Source organism: Rhinatrema bivittatum, chromosome 1, assembly GCF_901001135.1.
Source record: "Rhinatrema bivittatum chromosome 1, aRhiBiv1.1, whole genome shotgun sequence".
NCBI classification, from domain to species: domain Eukaryota; kingdom Metazoa; phylum Chordata; class Amphibia; order Gymnophiona; family Rhinatrematidae; genus Rhinatrema; species Rhinatrema bivittatum.
Genome location: NC_042615.1, coordinates 311,464,275 through 311,484,264, shown reverse-complemented (window position 1 = coordinate 311,484,264; position 19,990 = coordinate 311,464,275). Strand labels below are relative to the sequence as shown.

General features: G+C 40.0%; 1 protein-coding gene across 1 annotated transcript in view; it reads left to right on the top strand.

Moving 5' to 3' along the window:
• Nucleotides 1-19,990, top strand: part of METAP1 (methionyl aminopeptidase 1) — a 129,470-nt gene that overhangs the window by 66,553 nt on the left and 42,927 nt on the right. Inside the window, exons 4-6 of the mRNA XM_029597407.1 lie at nucleotides 11,487-11,547; nucleotides 17,827-17,918; nucleotides 18,651-18,734. Of these exons, the coding sequence (XP_029453267.1) occupies nucleotides 11,487-11,547; nucleotides 17,827-17,918; nucleotides 18,651-18,734 (237 nt within the window). The remainder of the gene's footprint in view (nucleotides 1-11,486; nucleotides 11,548-17,826; nucleotides 17,919-18,650; nucleotides 18,735-19,990) is intronic.

Sequence of the window (19,990 nt, the reverse complement as noted above, 5' to 3'; positions counted from 1 at the left end):
GTGGTTCTCAACCCTGTCCTGGGAATCCCCCCAGCCAGTCGGGTTTTCAGGATATCCACAATGAATATGCATGAGAGAAGATTTGCATGTTATGGAGGCAGTGTATGCCAGGGTTGAGAACCACTGCTCTGGAGGATGGTGAAATCCCTCCAGGTCTGGAACTATGCTGCCAGCTCTGATCTCCCAGACCTTGGACATGCTCAGTGTTCCTGGGATGGATCCTGTGTCTGCACCAAAGAAAAATCTTTTTATTTCCTTGCGTAAAGCTTCTTGTTTTTTCCCAGTGTTTTGAGGCCATTCAAGAATTGATTGATCTTGAGAGGGGTGCTCCAGATGCCAATTCCAAAGGGGGTTGAATTTTGGATGGCCTGTACCCTCTGGATCCAGTGGTAAGAGAGCGCTTACATTTTCAGAAGGTAGATGCGCTTGTGTGTGCAGTTTCCAAGTGGACCACTATTCCTGTGGAAGGAGCAGCTGCTTTGAAGGATGCTTATGACAGAAAGATTGAGACTATATCTTCAAGCAGGATTTGAAGCAGTGGCAATGACCTTTCAGATTGCTTCTTGTTGTTCCTTGGTGGCTCATTCTTTTTTGCTTCTCTCCCAGGAGGTTGATGACTCTGGGGTAAATTCCAGGACAGTTATGGAACCAGCTGCTGCCTTCTTGGTAGATACAGGCTGTGATTTGGTCCGCACTTCAGCCAGAGGGGTGGCTTTGATAGTAGCAGCCAGACACCAGTTGTGGGTGGTGACCTTGTGCAATGTGAAGGTTCCGCACTGCTTCAGTCACAGAAGAGATCCGAAGTCCTTGGGAATCGATGCCATAGTGCAGGAGTGGGCGGAAGACAAGTTGCTGTATGCCGTTCCTCCATGGCCCATGTTGGCAGATTGATTCAAAAGATTGAGCACCACAGAGGAATGGTGCTCTTGGTCACTCTGGATTGGCCCAGGAGCCCTTGTATGTAGATCTGCAGAGGCTCCTGGTGGACTCACCTCTTTGACTTCCAGCACACAGCGACCTTTTGAAGCAAGGACCTGTTCCTCATGAAGATCCAAATCGATCTTGTCTTACTGTTTGGCCTTTGAAAAGGCTCGCTTGCTGAAACGTGGTTATTCTGAGGCAGTGATTTCCACCTTACTAGGAGTGAAAAAGTTCTCCACTTCCTTGACCTTTGTGCAGGTTTGGAGAGTGTTTGAGGCCTGGTGTGATGATCAAGGTACTCTTCCTTCCTTGCTTAAGATTCCACTCATTTTGGAATTTTTGCAGGATGGCTTGAATAAAGGCTTGACTCTCAATTTCTTAAAGGTACATGTAGCTGCACTCACCTGTTTTAGGGGTTAGGTGAATGGTGAATCCTTGTTGGCTCATCCTGATGTGGCCTGTTTTCTGAGACATGAAACATCTTCGGCCTCACTTGTGGTTTTTGGTTCCCTTGTGGAGTCTTAATTTGGTATTTTGACTTCTTAGCAGGCCCAACCACGAACTTTCTCCTTGCAGTTGTTGACCTCGAAGACGGTATTTCTTATGGCAATTTGTTCTGTGCCTATGGTTTCTGAACTGCAGGCCCTGTCTTGCTGGGAATCATTTTTCCAGGGGCGGTACAGCTGCAATACTGTTCCTTCCTTTTTACCAAGATGGTCATGGAGTTTCACTTGAATCAGTCTATCTCCCTGCTGCCCTTACACAGGGAGCGAGATGTAGAGACGTATTGTTTGTTGCGACCCTTGGATGTCAAGAGACATATTGTGGAAGACTGACCGCCTGTTTGTCCTTCATGGCTGTACTAGACAGGGAGAGCCTGCCTCGTGGGCTAAAATAGCTTGCTGGATTAAGGAAGTAGTCACGGCTGCATATGTGGATTCCAGGAAGCCATTACCTAGTCATGTTAGGGCTCATTCCATTAAGGCTCAGGCAGTGTCATGGGCAGAAGTTAGATTATTGAATCCCGTTGACATTTACCGAGCTGCGACGTGGTCCTCCTTGCATACTTTTTTCCCAGTTATTTTTGTCTGGATATGCAAGCCTTGGAGAATGCAGCCTTTGCATGTGAGGTTTTATCTGGACCATGGGCAGCCTCCTGCCCTATTCGGGAGTAGCTTGGGTACATCCCATTTGCTTTGGATTCATCTGACTGGATAATTTCCTTTTATTGAGAATAGTCAGATGAATCCAGCTTCCTTCCCTTGGCTGCCAAATGCTTGTATTATAGTCCTCCTGTGTGGCTACATGTTACAGGGATTACTATTGTTAGTCCAGTACCTAGACAAGCGTTATTACATTCTTGTCTGAGTTCAGTGTTGCCTGTTGGCTGAGTATTGAAATGGTTATCTGTTTTTAATCAAGATTTTTGCTAGTCTGTACACAATTGCTTTTGAAGAGAATACTGGCGGACTGATTTCACTAGAGGGGGTAATATGCTGTGATGTCAGTTTGCTCAGTCTCCATCTGCTGGTAGGGGAGAATAAACCCACTTGTTCTGGATTCATCTGACTGTCCTAAAGAAAAGGAAATTATCAGGTAAGTAGTAATTGTTCATTACTGATGCGTTTCCAGCATCTCAAGGAGCAACAAATATAGCCTGACTAACAGTGACTCCTTGAATTATTTCCAGCTTAGATATTATGTTCTGTCACTGATCTGACAAAATAGTCCATGGCTCCACTTTTGATTTATGGATCTATTCTTCCCAAACTGATAGAGCATCTCTGTCACGTATATATAAATTCCTGAGGTCACATTGTGCACTGAAGGGGAGAGGATGTGATTCCCTTTCTTGGAACGCCTTTCGACTGATCCACCCCTATCGACCGCAATAAACATAGCAAAACTCATTTCTGGAGTGGGGAATCACAGTATAAGAACATGCCATACTGAGTCAGACCAAGGGTCCATGAAGCCCAGCATCCTGTTTCCAACAGTGGCCAATCCAGGCCATAAGAACCTGGCAAGTACCCAAAAACTAAGTCTATTCCATGTTACTGTTACTAGTAATAGCAGTGACTATTTTCTAAGTCAACTTAATAGCAGGTAATGGTCTTCTCCTCCAAGAACTTATCCAATCCTTTTTTAAACACAGCTATACTAACTGCACTAACCACATCCTCTGGCAACAAATTCCAGAGTTTAATTGTGTGTTGAGTGAAAAAGAACTTTCTCCGATTAGTTTTAAATGTGCCCCATGCTAACTTCATGGACTGCCCCCTAGTCTTTCTATTATCTGAAAGAGTACCGTAAATAACCGATTCACATCTACCTGTTCTAAACCTCTCATGATTTTAAACACTTCTTTTTTTTTTTTTTTTAATTCTTTATTGAATTTTAATCAAACATTTACAAAGATAATCTTTGTTACAGAAACATGTTGTATTTAACACAAGATTAAAGAAATTACAAAGGAAATAGGTTCTTTTACTAAAATATTCCTTGATCAATACAACCATTAGACCACTATCTAGGTATGGGGTGGTGTACTGCAAAAATAGGGAGAAAATGAAGGAAAAACTTCATTCTATAAATTGTAAAGGCAAACAACTTCAGGTATTTATATTTGGACTATTTAATCCACCACTCATTTGGTGTTCCAGCTTCTTCGCATCAACAAAGGCCTTCAACTGCTCTAATTGAAAAAATACATAACTCTCACTTCTATACTTAAGGACACATTTACATGGGAACCTAAGTATGAAGGAGGCTCCCAAATCTATAACCTCCTGTCTTAAAGCTAGAAAGCTTTTTCTTTTTTGCTGAGTCTCTTTCGTCAAATCAGGGAATGTACGCGAACACATTACCATAAAGGGTATATTAAGCTTTTTAAAATAAACACTTCTATCATATCCCCCCTCAGCCATCTCTTCTCCAAGCTGAAAAGTCATAACCTCTTTAGTCTTTCCTCATAGGGGAGCGGGTCCATTCCCCTTATCATTTTGGTCGCCCTTCTCTGTACCATCTCCATCACAACTATGTCTTTTTTGAGATGTGGCGACCAGAATTGTACACAGTATTCAAGGTGTGATCTCACCATGGAGTGATTCAGAGGCATTATGACATTTTCCGTTTTATTCACCATTCCCTTTCTATTAATTCCCAACATTGTTTGCTTTTTTTGACTGCTGCAGCACAGTGAACAGACGATTTCAATGTGTTATCCACAATGACGCCTAGATCTTTCGTGGGTGGTAGCACCTAATATGGAACCTAACATTGTGTAACTAGAGCATGGGTTATTTTCCCCTATATGCATCACCTTGCACTTATCCACATTATCTTTGGATTTTTTTTGTTGCCCTGAAAGCCATGTCTATGCAAATGGACAGAAAATAAAGAGAAAAGGACAAACCAAAATTGCTTGAATCTATTATGGCGGAAGAGGCTGCTAACTCAGTCCTTACCTCTTAAGAATGTGGCAATCTCTGACATGAAGGTGGCTTTTGAAGCCTTAGAACCTGAACTTCGGAAGATATTTGACAAGTTGGAGAAGGTCTCTGCTACTATGAATACTTTGGTGAAATGCCTTTCAAAACCAGAGCAGAGTGTCTCGGACATTCAAGATGGCCTCCTCTCTGTGCAAGCAGAGGACTCCATGCTGAAGATGACCTTGAAAAAGTAATCTAAGCAGCTTGAAGTTCTGGAAAAAAGATCTCACTGAAACAACTTAAGATTTATTGGGCTGCCCGAATCACTGCAGGCATTTCCTAGAGTCTTGGATTATTGGTACTACAGAATTGGGGCTGTTGGAGAAGAATGGCAAGTTGAGATTTGAGCATATGCATTGACTGTGTCCCAAGAGAGAGAAATCTGAATGCCCATGTGGTGTCATTATGAAAGAGCTTAATTTTGGCCATAAAATTTTGCAGGTGCTTTGAGCTAGGAAACAAATTTGTATTAATAATAAAAAGATCTTAGCCTTTCAGGACTATTTGGATGAGCTGTCGGCACAGTGCTGCGCTTTCCTGTCTTTAAGCAATAAGCTTTACAATTTGGGCATGTGGACCATGTTAATCTATCGAGCAAAGCTACTTGTGGCCACTTTTGATAGTGTTAGATTTTTTCCATTGTGGCTGAAGCCCAAATGTTTATCAGTGGGATGGTGGCTAACAAGATTGTATGTCAACACTCTACACTTGAAGCTATGCGAGTCAAGAGTTTACTGTTTCTGGATTTGCAAGTTCTACAATTTATAGGAGACTAAGTGAGAGGAACAGAAGCTTGTTGAGAGTGGTCTCTACTCTTTGTTGTTTGACTCTGATTTACAGTTGCAGTCTTCATTCTTTGTCATTTTAATGGTTTACCATTTTACTGTTTCCTAATTCTTGTATTGTTTTTCACAGATTTTACAGCATTTTGCTGAAATATTTGAAGACTTCTTGTGATGGGGGTGGAGAGGGGATGGGAGAGTTCAGTAGGCATGGAGCAGGATCTCTTGTGGTAATATATAGGATGGATCTATGGTGTTGGGGGGGGGGGGTGTGGGTTATTTTGATCATTTTTCAATCAGGTCAACAAATGTTTGTTTTGCTCGATTTGTAATGCTAGGGATGTTACAGTTATATTTCTATTTAAGGTGGGAACCTATGCTGGGAGGGTTCCCATTACTTTTTGATAGGTCTTTTTGGTACTGGGTTCACATCAAGGTTAGGTGTTGGTTAAATGTTGCAGAAAGGTGTTAAAGAAATTTCATGGAATTATGCGGGATAAACTCTGTGTTCAAATGGGCCAAAATTCTTACCTTACTAAGAAAGGAATTACATTTCTTACAAGAAGCTCATTTGAGTGATCTAAAATATGTCAAATTGAAGCGGGATTGGGTGGACCCTGTCCTTTTTGCTTCAGTAATCACAAGATCTGCTGGAGTGATTTTAATACATAAAAAATTGTCTAACTATCAAGGATCCTAATGGGAGATATTTGATTCTGGTGGCTGTTTTTGTAATCTGTACGCCCCTAATAGCTATGATCCCACATTTTTCCATGGTCAATGGATTCTTCCATATGCAGATAATAGTTTAATACTAGGAGGGGATTTTAATATTGTTAGAGACTCAACTTTAGATAGATTGAATCTGGTCAGAAGTGATAAGAGCTATGCTAACAGGGGTATATGTTTTACACTTGGGGATGCTTGGAGGGTACTCCATCCGATTGAGAGAGACTTTACGCACTTAAGAGCTCATTCCACCTATTCTAGATTAAATTATATCCTTGTTGGTAACGACATATTCTCCAGGATTATTGACACTGGCATACATGAAATCTCAATTTTTGATCATTCTCCTGTCTGGATCCAACTTACTTTTTGAGTTGGGGGTTAAGAGTCGGCGCTTCTCGTATTTAGCAAATGATCTGCAATTTCAAGATTATTTATAAATAACATGGAAAGATTATATGATTCAGTGGAGTTTATGCGAATTACCCTATTTTGTTTCGGTATCCCTCAAAGGCTATGTTAAGAGGTGTCATTATTTCTTATACTGCCCAGAGAAGGAGAGCTCTTGATAAGCAATTGTTGCAGTTGGGAAGTCAGCTCAAAAAGCCAAACGCTCTTTATTATTATCTAACACCATGAAGAACAAGGAAAATTATCTAGCAATATAGGTGGCATTAAACTCACTGAGTCACCATCATACTAAACAGTGTATTATACATTCAAGCTTTATCAATTTAGTAATAAGTCTGGGAAACTTATGGCTAATGTAATTAGGACTAATTTGGGCTCTAAATATATTCCTGCAATGTGGACTAAATCAGGGAGGCTAACTCTAATGAAGAGATTCTTCAATGTTTTCAAAATGTTTATGCTGATCATAATTCCTCAGAGGGTTGGGACCAGAAAAAATGTACAACTTTTTTTGTGAAAGGTAGAGGTTACCCAAATTTTCAGAAGAATAGTTGAATTGGCTGAATAGACCATTTTAGTAGTGAGGTGATTGCTGTTGGCATTTGCCAAGCTAAGCGTTTAAAGGCTCCAGGCCTTGATGGGTATAGCACAGAAAGTTTTTAAGAGCCTTGCAGATTTTTTGAATGGCTCTTTGAGTCTGTTATATAATGCTTTGATAGCTAAAGGCGAATATCCAGCACATGTTTACAATCGCTTGTTTATTTAGCACTGCTGCGAAATTGTTTTGATTGTGAACAGATGTGATGTTACTAAACAAATGTTGGTATATAAAAACTTCAAATAAATAAATAAATGTTATTAAGCTCAGGTAAAGGTCGTACATAAATCTGGAAAGGACCCGCTTTCCCTGGCTTCATATCATCCTATTTCCCCTCTAAATTTTGACCAACAGTTGTTCTCTAAAATATTAGGAGATCGCTTGGTGTACTCCTAGCTAACATTATCAAATCAAGTCAGGTGTGTTTTGTCCATAGACATTATCGGGGGAATTTTAATATGCCACCGTGCGCCATTACTGGCAGATATGAGCGAGGCTGGGCCAAACACATTTTCAAAATGGCCCAGTCATGAGTGCATCTCCTGGTACGCAGGGAAGAGCCAGGGTTTTGAAAAGGGGCGGGCTGGGGCGGGGGCTGGGCAGGGGCTGGCCAGGACAGCGTGCGGCAGTAGCAGGCCAGTGTGCAGAACTTTCTCCTGGGTTTAGGGGTCGGGGTGGCTTGTTGCTAGTGGCAATTGTACTCTGTCAGAGATCTAGACAGCCTTTTCTGGTGGTCAGCTTTGATGCCAAAAAGGCTTTTGACAGACTAGAATGGGATTACTTATTTTATCTCTTGGGACATAAGGGGTTGGCGGGGGTCTTTTTTCAACGCTGTCAAGTTATTATACACACAACTGAGAGCACTTATGGCCATTGGTATGCATTTGTATTTGTTTCCAATAGCTCATGATACCAGGCAAGGTTGTCCCTGCTTTTATTTTATTTATGATAAAACCACTATTGGATTATATTCAAATTTCAGAAACAGTGAAGGAGAAACAAATGGGCACACAGATGTTTAAATATGCAACCTTAGTGAATGACATCCTGGTACTTTTTTTTTTAAATTGATCCGATTAGGTTGATGGATAAATTTGGGAAATTTAGGGTGTTCTCTGGGTTAAGACTAAATAGGGATAAATCTGAAACACAGGTTTTTCCGGAATCTGTCGAATTGAGTTGAGGGGTCAGATTTCCTCTGCAGTGGGCTGATAATTTTGTTAGATACTTAGGGTTACAGATTTCAGCAGATTTATTGGCCCTATATGATTTGAATATTTTCAAACTTGTAGCAGTCTCCAAGGATAAACTACAATCTTGGTGGGATCTGCTGTTGTCGTTGGGAGGGAGGATTAATGTTTTTAAAATGATTCTTTTTCCAAAGTGGTTCTCTGAGCTCCAAATCTCCCTCTGCAGTTAAAACAGTGATGATAAGTCTTTGGATAAATTATTGTGGGAATTTATGAGGAGAGGGAAAAAGCCTAGGATTCATCTGGAATGGTTTAAAAAGGGATTGGAATTGGGCCTATGGGGTAATGAGGATTTCAGATTTAGGGACTTATAATCATGCCAGTATTTTGAGACTCATTAGGGATTGGTTAATGGATAAATCCAACTATATGAACATTCAGGGAGAGTAAGCATTGGTGTCCCCTCTTGATCTCCATTTTCTTGTACATGCAGCATAAACACCTTACGAAACAATATCTAGATAGCACCCTGATTGCTCCATTAAGATGGTGGTTAAGCTTCTACTGAAGCTGTTGCATTGCTCACCTTTGTTGCTCATACAAGGGAACTTAGATTTTATTCCTAGAAACCAATTCAGCAGAATTTCGCTTTTGAGCAAAAAGGCAAAGGCCAGGTGTATCCTTTTAGGGGATTGAAGGAGCAATTTGGGCTGAACAAAACAATAGCTCTTTTCCTTATTTACAGCTATGACATATCAGGACTTCAACTAGAACAGAGTTGAATTCTTCAATTCTGGATCTCTGATTTTTTTTTATTGGAAAAATTTAAATGTTTATCCTTGTCTAAATTATCTAGAGCTCTCAGAAAGTTAACTAAGGAGGATTATTACAAAGTTTCAGCTGACAGATGGAATAGTGAATGGGTCTTTTAATATTCAACCACAAATTTGTCAATCCTGCTTTAAGCATTTGTTAGAAGTATCGTCCAATATGTATTTTAGGGAAATGCAATATAAGTTTCCTAGACGAGCATATGTGTCCCAACACTTGGCTTTTAAAGCTAATTTTTCTCTGAGATATGTGAAAAATGTAATTTAAGCATCAGTAATTTATTCCATGCCTTTTGGACATGCGCTCCAATCAGTTGATTTTGGGGCAAAATTAGGTCCTGTCTGGAGACGCTGATGGTTCATATTCCTTTTACACTGGAAACTGTGCTTTTTGAGAGCTTTCCTCATTTGGTCTTACGGGGAATGGGAACTCGCTTGCTAGTTTAAAAAAAAAAAAAAAAGTGCTTGGTGAAAAATTGATTTTAATGTTCTGGAGAGTGAAAGATATTCCTTCGTTTTAGCATTGGAGAAAATTATTATGCAATATGATGCAGATGGACAACTTGATATCTCACATTTCAGTTAAATGCTGGAGATTGTTCTAGTCAGTTTGGGAGAAAAACATTCAAACTTTGTCTCATCGTGCTTGCCATTTAATCCTCAGCGGTTGAGTAGCTTGGCTTAATAGAACATGACAGCTCTTGGTGTGGATCCTTCTTAACTCTGTTAAAGGTTTTCCCAAAAAATCTTTTGGGGGGAGGGGGCGATATATGAAGGAGTACTATGCTTATTTGTTGATTCTGCAATCGTTATATTTGTATTTGGGGGTGTGCATGGGGGTTAGGGAGGGAGGGATGTGTTATCTATTGTGTTAGGGAGAAGTATATTGGATCTCTTTTTTTTTTTTTTGTGTTGTTGGTAAATACCATTGATCATGGGAGTTCTCATTTCTGTATGATACTTCCTATACTCTGCATGATCATCAGAAACAAATTGTCAATTGACTGTTTTGTTTGGTGTACATCAGATTCCAATGTACACTGAGTTTTGGATTATTTCTTTTTATTTTTTCAATAAAAAATGATTGAACATCTAGCTAGCAGTCTGAATTGGCAGAAGTGCCCAAACACATGCAGGTTTATTTCTGCTATGCATTAAAGTTTTCTATCTCAAATTACCATAGTGAATCACAGCTAAAGCTGCTACAGAGATGAGAGATCTGTTCAAAAAAAAGCAGTGACAATTTATCACAACTTGGAGAATTCGTACTAAATGTGTAAAACACAAGAAGCCAACTTCTCTCTCACACAGTTTCCTAGAATGTGTCCGTATCATGGCTGCTTGGAGGCAAGATTGTTGCCAAGAGTAGGGAAGCAACCAAAGCTGAAATAGCAGCCTCAGCTAAGAAGGTCATGATTCACCACATTCCAAGACTCAAAGATGGGATGAAGGTCCTCCCTACTCAGAACACCCAGCCCATGCAACTCTAAAAGTCCGGTACTCGAAGGGGGGCAGTTCTGAGCAGACTGTAAGTGCACAAGCAAACCTTGCAGTTGACTTGTAAGAGAGTAACTTTCAAAACCATTTCCGCGCATAAAACTTGGTGTTATGCGCATAAATGGCTGTTCCAAAATTGGCCTGGGCTCTGTTCATGTAAATGTTAGCACATGCTTTTTGCACAAACTGAGCAGAGGCTTCTTTTTTTGGGGGGAGGGGGGGGTAGAGAATTGAAGTTACAGCGGAGTCTGTGCTTCCACGCGTACTTCTTGATTTTGTGTGCTCATGCAAGACACGCCTTGCGAAGAGGAGGTGTAACGTGATGTGTTTACCCGCAGTTTTTCAAAGCAAACCTATGCACATAAGTTCACCTTGAGTGCCCTTGGTAAAGACTGCGAGCATAGCGTGTATGCAGACTTCCCTGCTATGCCAAAGAGTTATGGAATTGTCCTCCCTAAGGAAATTACCTGGCGAGTGCCCCTTTGAAATAGTTTCCCGCCTTGAGGCATGGGTATGCAAACCGCCCATGTGCTTTGCCCCCCCTGCTGTTTGTGTGTGTGTGTGGCAGATCAGTGCATGCAGTTGACATTGTCATTGTGTGCTCGCTCTTTACCTGAACGCACCTCCAGGAGTGCCTCTTTTTAACCTGGCCGAAAATACGCAAGATGTGGAAAGCTGTGCATACTTTTAGCCGCATTGATGAAGGCAATTTTCAGCCATGCCAATGTACCTGGGTAAATAGGCTTTGAAAAATGCTCCTGGTATGTGTCTAGCAATCTTTTACCTAGCCCCACACTACCTGGAAAGAGATTAAACAAGAAAATGTACCCCTTCTCAATACTTTTTTACTTTTTGGTTTTCTTAATGGAGTGTTTTTGTTTTTTTTTGTAAATTACTATCAGGATGATTGAAACTCATTAAAAAAAAATAAAAAAAGTCTTGAATTCTTTCTGCTTTTGTTTGCTCTTGCATTTGTAATTCATTTGTTTTGGATCTTCCAGTTAAAATCTAACCACTATTGATTTTGCTTCACATAGATGCCAATGAGGCCAGTGCCTAGCTACATTCACAAACCGGACTACGCGGATCATCCTCTAGGTACATCACGTTCCACACCTTTAATGGCTCTGCTTGTCTTGTCCACTGGTGCAGAAAAGGTGTCTAAGAGATTGTTGATTTTATCTGTCTGTTTGGGGGAGGGAAAGGGGTTGGTGTTCATCAATGTGGCTGGTTTTGTGCTTTTTGCTGCCATTTGGAAGGTTTGGGGATTTTTTTTAATGTATTTTTAGGGATTTTTTTCTAAATGCATTTTTATTAAATTTTTCATAATACTGAACAATGTGTAACAAAACCCCCCCAATAAAACAGATTATATAATCTCCTGATTTATATAATTCACTCACAGTATATTACTGATGGCACAGAGTTCAGGAAGCAAACGGATAGTTCTGGAAAAACCCAGACGTGGTCTAAATTAAAAATGTTAATCTGCAAAGCCATATGTAAAAATAAATATAATTACCAGCTCTGTCTCTTTCAAACTAAGTTGTGTGTGATGGCCCATCCTCTTTAGAAGAGGAAGCACCCACTACCTTCTCTTTAAATGCAGTTCTTCTCTTAGCCATAGCAAGTACTTTTTCAAGTAGACTCCACAGGATCTGCAGGAAGACCTATCCCATTACTGTATTTATAGTAGTAATGACCTCATCCCAACAGAACTGAATAAAGGTTTCACAGGGCTCATATTACCCCTGCATTATACACGCTCCGCTGGCTTCCTGTTTATTACAGGATTCAATCTAAAGTTTCTATGATAGTGCATAAACTGCTCAATGCAACTTCATTTCCTTGGACCAATGCTTTATTGCAGATTTACCAGCCAACGGGAATTCCAAGATCCTCTCAGTGACTTTTCATTAATGAAGCATGCTCGTTTTGGTAGACTTTTCATTAATGAAGCATGCTCGTTTTGGTAGACTTTTCATTAATGAAGCATGCTCGTTTTGGTAGAGATTAGATGCTGTGCATACTCTGTCGCAGCGCCTTCACTATGGAACTCCTTCCAGAATCCTTACCCCAGACTAAATGTACAAAAACCTTGTTAAAGGCCTTTTTTCCATAAATAGGCCTACTCCTAAACTTCTATACAGTGTGCTCTGTATCAAGGTGATAGTGGGCTCATGACATTATTCTGACTGTTAATGCAGCTGGTCATTGATGTACTTTCTTGTTTTTGTCTTTTTTTGTACATTTTATGAATGTCATTTTGTACATCACTTAATGCCTCGGCTTAAGCGATTAAATACATTTTAACAAGCTAAACTAAAAGCACGCTACCAGATGACATGCAGCAGAGAACCACTGTCCATCCACACCAAAAAATATATCAGAGATTCCAAAAAGCCCATTTTGAATAACCTCTGTAGAAAGAGAGAGTCTTTCTGCATATGGTTTAAATGAGGGTTTTATTTGAGCCCATCTTATGATCCTAGGGCCAGCTGGTCCTGGGGATAGTATAGAGCCCCTGGGGGTCAGGGCAGTCCAGCCCCTTACACAGTGGCAACTCCTACTGGTCAGACTCAGGCTTTACATATCTGTTTTTAAGCTTCTAGACCAGGGGTGGGCAATTCCGGTCCTCGAGGGCTGCAAACCAGTCGGGTTTTCAGGATATCCTTAATGAATATGCATGAGAGAGACCTGCATACACACTGCCTCAGTTGTATGCAAATCTATTTCATGCATATTCATTAGGGGTATCCTGAAAACCTGACTGATTTGCAGCCCTCAAAGACCGGACTTGCCCACCCCTGTTCTAGACCATCCTTCCCATAAAATATTGCACAGTACGTTCACAAACAGTTTTAAATAGGCAACAGTAAATAGACAGGCCTATAGTGAAAAAAAATTAAACTGTAAACATCTGTAAATAGCTGCTCTATAGCACAGTAGAGCTACATCAAAGTTGAAGACAGCAAAAGAATGACAGTATCAAGAAATATAATCCTATAGTAATTTGGAGGATAAGTAAATCTGAATGCCAAAAAAAAATAACAAATTATCACAGGAAAATAAAGCTAACAAAACTCCCAAGACCATAGAAGACGGTACCTGACCCAGGGGCTGTTGCTGCAGTGGCTGGGTTAACCTGGGGACACCACTCCAGCAGTGAAGGAACGTTTTAGGTGCTGAATGCGAGCTTCATAATTTGTGCAAAATGAGTCCTGCCTACCCGGAGCCAGTCGTGTTAATGAAGCCATCCTGTGGAACTGATATTGCACTGCATGCAGGACAGTACGTCCTCTTTGCATAATTATAGGAATCAATAAAACTAAGCACCCCCCCTACATAGAAAGCTTTCATCTGGAGAGATTTCTTTTTATCACCCAGTCTTACAATTTATTTCCCAAAAGAAGCATTGCAAGAGAGGACCTGTTCCTTCTGGAGGAGCCAGTACATCATGACTCAGAAACCCGCGCCTGGTTTCCAGCTTCAGTAGTGTATGGACTGCATCCTGCTCCATGGATTTGTGGACAGCAATCCAAACATCAGTTTTAAGTTGCCGAAGAAAGTGTTTATTAAAAAAAAACAAAACAAAAAACCTAAGAGAAAATGTACTTTTTTTTTTTTTTTAAAGAATCTTATTTTGTCAGATTATAGTTCTGCTGCTTCTATACTTTGGTTTTCAAATAATTAACAGCCCCATACCCTTTAAAACTTGATGCAGAAACTCCCTGAGAATGCTACTTGTGTGGTGACTGTGTCGGTACCAGGAGCAGGTGACACATTTTTTTTTTCCCACAGGCAGCTGGAGCCTTATCAGGGAGGGTGACTACATTTGTCCAGTATATATATACTGCTTCCCTCATTATGCAGAAAACTAATCAATAAAATATTTTCTCTCCTGGATTTCATTTTTTTTTTTTTTTTGCTGTAAAACTCAAGGGCACGTTTCAGCCTTTCTGAGTTTTCTTGTGTTATGTAGGGCAAAATGTCACTTTACATGACAAGAGTGTGAGCCTCACTACACAAGGAGCAACGGTGATGAACTGTCAGCATTTAATACTGTTTACTTTTTAAAACTACCGTATTTCTTCGATTGTAAGACTCCATCGATTGTAAGATGCACACTAATTTCAGTGCCACCAACAATTAAAAAAGGTTTGCTTAAAGAAAAAAATAAATTTCCTAGAATCTTTTAAAATTTCTTAGGAATTTCATAGAATTTTTAGAATGATATTTCTAAGAATAAAATAAAACTCTAAAATATATCTAACAAATATTTTTACTATAATAGAATTCAGTTGACCAGCAAAAACAATAGTGAAACACATTAATTGTAAACAATGTCACAAAAACAAAAATACAAAATTCTACCACAGGTATTTTATTAATTGCATCCTTCCAAATCCATATATGAGACAGATTCATCAGAGTCAGATTCTTCTGAGACCTCTTTATCTTCATTATCCCATAATATATTGGCTTCTGAGCCATTGAGAGTGTTGGTGATCAAACATTTTAAAAATGAGTGCTCCACTATTCTTTCTGGGATTAGCTTCCAAGCTGTTGATACCCATTCTGCCAATTTTGGTGCCGGTGCTTTCTTAATTTTTCCAGAAGGTGTCAGAAGGTTGTCAGTTAAGTCAGGATTCATATTCCTTTCTCAAAACATCTTTAAATGGTTTGTTGACTGAAATGGTGAGTGGCTGTAGTTGGCTAGTCATGCCAGCAGGAATCACGACCAAGTCACCATGTGTTTGCACAAATTTAGTTTTCACCTGGTCAGACAAATGGCCCCTAAATGCATCAAGTGCATGTTAGGTGGGTTAAAAAGACTTCCAGGGCGTCTGTTCCACACAACATTTAGCCAGTCTTCCATAAGCTCTGCCATCATCCATCTACTTTTTTGTGCACGTACAGTATTATCTTTGAGGAAAATTTCATTCTTCAGTATAGTTTTTCAATTTAAAATTAAATATGGTGGCAACTTACGACCATCAGAGGTAATGCATAACTTCACAGTGATACGCTGTTTATCATAGCCAGAACTTATAATCTTGATTTCTTTAGCACCTTTAGTGTTAACAGTGTAATTTTGAGACATATCAAAGAAGACTGGTGTTTCATCAGCATTTCCAATTTGACTGAACTCCTATTTTCTTTTTTCCCTTAATTTGATCACCTGTCACTGAAAGTTAATCAAATTTTGTTCAAAGTCTGCAGGAATTTTTTGACAGATGGATGTTCGGCATCTTAATGATAACCCGCTACGATGCATGAGTTTGTCACTCCAGCCCCAGCTGCCTTTTAAAAATTGTTTCCTCTATTTTGAGGGACTTAGCGGTTTCTATAGCTTTCAATTACATGACTTGTCGAGTGATGGGTAATCCTTTTGCAGGTGTCTGCGTTACAAAACATATCATCGACTTGTGGAAATCTTCCTTTCTTAGGCTCTGTAAAGCACTTGGTTATTGCTTTCCACGCGAATATAGAATTGTGATCATTTCTCCAACGAAGAACATTTGCTTCACTATTTATTTATTTTATTTATTTAAAGGCTTTTATATACCGGAGTTCATGCACTTGTGCATACCACTTCGGTTTACACAGAACAAGGAACAGAAAATTACATCAAACAGATTGAACAATTAAACAAATATACAATTACATCCAACAATTGGGTATAAATAACATGGCTAACTTAGTAGGAACTTAGAGTTTGAGGTAAAGGAGAGAAATAGTACCAAGTGGTAACAGAACAATGTTAATGGCTAAATAATAAATATAAATAGTAAATACAAATTCTTATAATAAATACAGGTGTTTACAGATTACAGTCTTCATGAAAAGTTTACGTCTACAGAATAGGGTTAAGTAAATAAGAACTGGCGGTTATTTCTATAGGAGTGAAGACTTCAAAAACTGAGGTTACATCTGGATTAAGAGGTATTGGTGTAGCATGACATTTTGACTAATGTCAAAATGTCGACTCTCAGCTCTATTTCCATGTTCTTCTGCATACCCAACAACTCGTCGTTTCAATGCAGCTTCATAGTGCAATCTTTTTGACAACGTTTGATGTGAAATGAGGGATCAAAATGAAAGAAATTCAATTACTCAACTCTTTTTATGTAGGTGGTTTCAAACAACCAAGACTTCCTAATTGTCACTGAGCAAGCTCCACTATAATGAAATAACAGTGGCTCCACAGTTGGAAAGCAGCCACTTTTTTGAACAATGGAATAGCAAAAGTGAAGTGGAATGATAACTGTCAAACTTGGAGGCGGGGTTTCTGCATAAAAACAAAACGTGTGGTGCAGTCTGCAAAGCGTGGAAAAATTTGGAAAAAAAAACTGCAATTCTAAGACGCACCCTGTTTTTAGAGATGTTTATGTGGTGGAAAAATGTGCTTAGAATCGAAGAAATACGGTAATGGTGCTCCACTTGAGATTGCTGGATTGCATTGGGATATCTGCATTATTACTTAGTTGTATTTGGAAGAAGATCACAAGTAGCATGTAGAATTTTCTGATTTCTTCAGGTCATTACGGTTTCCTTAATTCCTTATCTGCTGCACAGTTTAGCCTGCTCTTGATTATCATCTAAGTTTGTCCATGGAGCTAATGTCTCCATATGGATATACCCATCTTTGTTAGGATGGTTGGTGCAGCTTAATTTATTTTCAGGATTAAAATAAGATTATGTAGCCATTGGGGCAATTTATGAGTCATATTTAAGTTCCCTGGAGGTGTGATTCTCTCCAAGGTCACTGAACCATAAAGTTTCAAACTGCACGATGATTTGATTTGTCCGCAGTTTCTGGATTTTTCCCTTTTTATGTTTTAATTCTGGTTTTTTTCATGGAGGGCCCTGCCCTGGGAGGCCAGAAGTTTGTTGCCCTTGGGGTGGTGGAGACGTCAAGTACAGTGGCAAATGGTGTGGGAAGTGACACCCCCCCCCCCCCCCACACACCCCCCCCCCCACACACACAACTCTTCTATCTTGGGTTGATTCACTCTCAGTCCTGCACATCCCCACCATGGTCTGCCCTATCGATACACTTGACTTTCTGTCTTTCTCCATTATTGAACCCTGTTGTATAACTGTCTCTTGTGCTGGGTATTACAGGATTTTATCTGGGGAAGGTAATTTTGTCTCCTCCTCTGTCATGGATTGTACAAGATAGTGGTGAGACAATTTGGGGTGATGGAAGGGAAGACAAGAGAAAGCAGTGAATGTACAACTCAACCACAGAAGCTTATTTTAAAAATCTGTCCTAAACTGCAAAAGTTGTACCTACATTCAAAAAGTGCACCTTAAAAACAGAATTGTGAGACTGAATTTTTTTTTTTTTTTTTTTAAATTTAATGTTTACAGGTATGTCTGAATCTGAGCAGGCTCTTAAAGGCACTTCTCAGATAAAGATCCTTTCTGGTGAAGATATAGAAGGGATGCGATTGGTGTGTAGGGTAAGTTTATATTTTGTAATAAATATGCTTGCACTTCAAAATCCCATGAAATTAGAGAATTTAGCCTCGCTGTCCTCCCCTCATCATGACCACCAGTACTGCATTTGCACAACCAGCGTTTTAACATGTCCAGGCCTGTAAAGACTGAAAGTTGGTTATCTGATTGACCTGATTTGTAATAGTGCTGCCTTAGGATATCTCTGCTCTTGTCACGTTAAGGGAAGGAGTTGTCCTATGGACCCAGTGGCCCAGTTTATACGTTTGGGTGACTGTCTTTCCACATCTTGCACTGATGCCGTCTCCCTCCCAGAGGCGGTGGACTGAGGAGTTGCTTCAGGCTTGCAAAATCGTTTCTCCAAAATCTGGATTAGATGGAGAGGGGGTGGGAAGTAGAGAGGCAATAATGATCTGAAGTTTTAACTGTGCTTAAAAAAAAAAGGGAGGGGGGGGGGGGGGGAGCAAGAATGTAAATTCTGCTCAGGATTTGGGCTGTCAATAAACCTGCTATTTTTACCTTTATTAATTAGTTCTCCAATCTGATTCCCACAGCTGGTAAAAATGCTTGTGTTCCCCAGCTTTTTTTTTCCCCTTTTACTACTCTAACCCCTTGTCCCTAACCCCTAAGCAAAAAGAAAAGGGAGGTTAGAAAGGAACACACTTTTCCTTTTGCTAAGGCTTGCGCTGGTTTCAGGCTTTCCATGTCATCATCTCTGTGTAATTCTTCCTTTCCAGCTTGCTAGAGAAGTCTTGGATGTTGCTGCTATGATGGTTCGAGCTGGTGTAACTACTGAAGAAATAGACCATGCTGTGCACTTGGTAAGACCCTGCTGCCAGTGGCTCACTGTGCTTTTGGTGTGCCGTCCTGCCCGTGTATTGATGCAGCACCTCAACTGCTGCAAAGGTTTTCCTTCTGTTGCTTCCTGCAGCAGAAACCCTTCTTACATAAGATATGCCATACTGGGTCAGACCAAGGGTCCATCCATCTCAGTATCCTCTTTCCAACAGTGGCCAATCCAAGTCACAAGTACCTGGCAAGTACCCAAACAGATACATCACAAGCTACTATTGCTTATTAATTACCGTAATAGTTTATGGATTTATCCTCTAGGAACTTATCCAAACCTTTTTTAAACCCAGTTACACTAACTGCTGTAACCACATCCTCTAGCAATGAATTCCAGAGCTTAACTATACGCTGAGTGAAAAAGAATTTTCTTCAATTTGTTTTAAATGAGCTACTTGCTAACTTCATGGAGTGCCCCCCTGGTCCTTCTATTAATTGAGAGAGTAAATAACCGATTTAGATTATTAACTTGTTCATGTCCTTTCATTATTTTTAGACGCTATCATGTCCCCCCCCTCAGTCATCTCTTCTCCAAACTGAACAGCTCTAACTTCTTTAGCCTTTCCTCATAGGGGAGCTGTTCCATGCCCCTTATTTTGGTTGCCCTTCTCTGCACTTTCTCCAGAGCAGCTTTATCTTTTTTAAGATGCGGTGACCAGAATTGCACACAGTGTTCAAGGTGCAGTCTCACCATGGAGCGATATAGAGGCATTATGAGATCCTCCTTTTATTTGTCATTCCCTTCCTAATAATTCCTAACATTCTGTTTGCTTTTTTGACCGCTGCAGTACACTGGGCCGATGATTTCAATGTATTATCCTCTGACATCTAGATCTCTTTCCTGGGTGGTAACTTCTAAGATAGAATCTAGCATTGTGTAACTATACATCACTTTGCAATTTGTCCACATTAAATTTCATCTTCCATTTGGAAGCCCAGTCTTCCAGTCCTCCTGCAATTCATCACAATCCACTTGAGATTTAACTAATCTATATAATTTTGTGTCATCCACAAATTTCACCTCACTCCTTGTGTCCCTTTCCAGATCATTTATAAATATATTAAAAAGCACCAGTCCAAGTATAGATCCCTGAGGCACTCCATTGTTTACCTTTTTCCACTGGGAAAACAGTCCATTTTAACCTTCTCTCTGCTTCCTGTCTTTTAACCAACTTGCAGTCCACCAAGGACATCACCTCCTATCCCAAGACTTTTTAGTTTTCTGAAA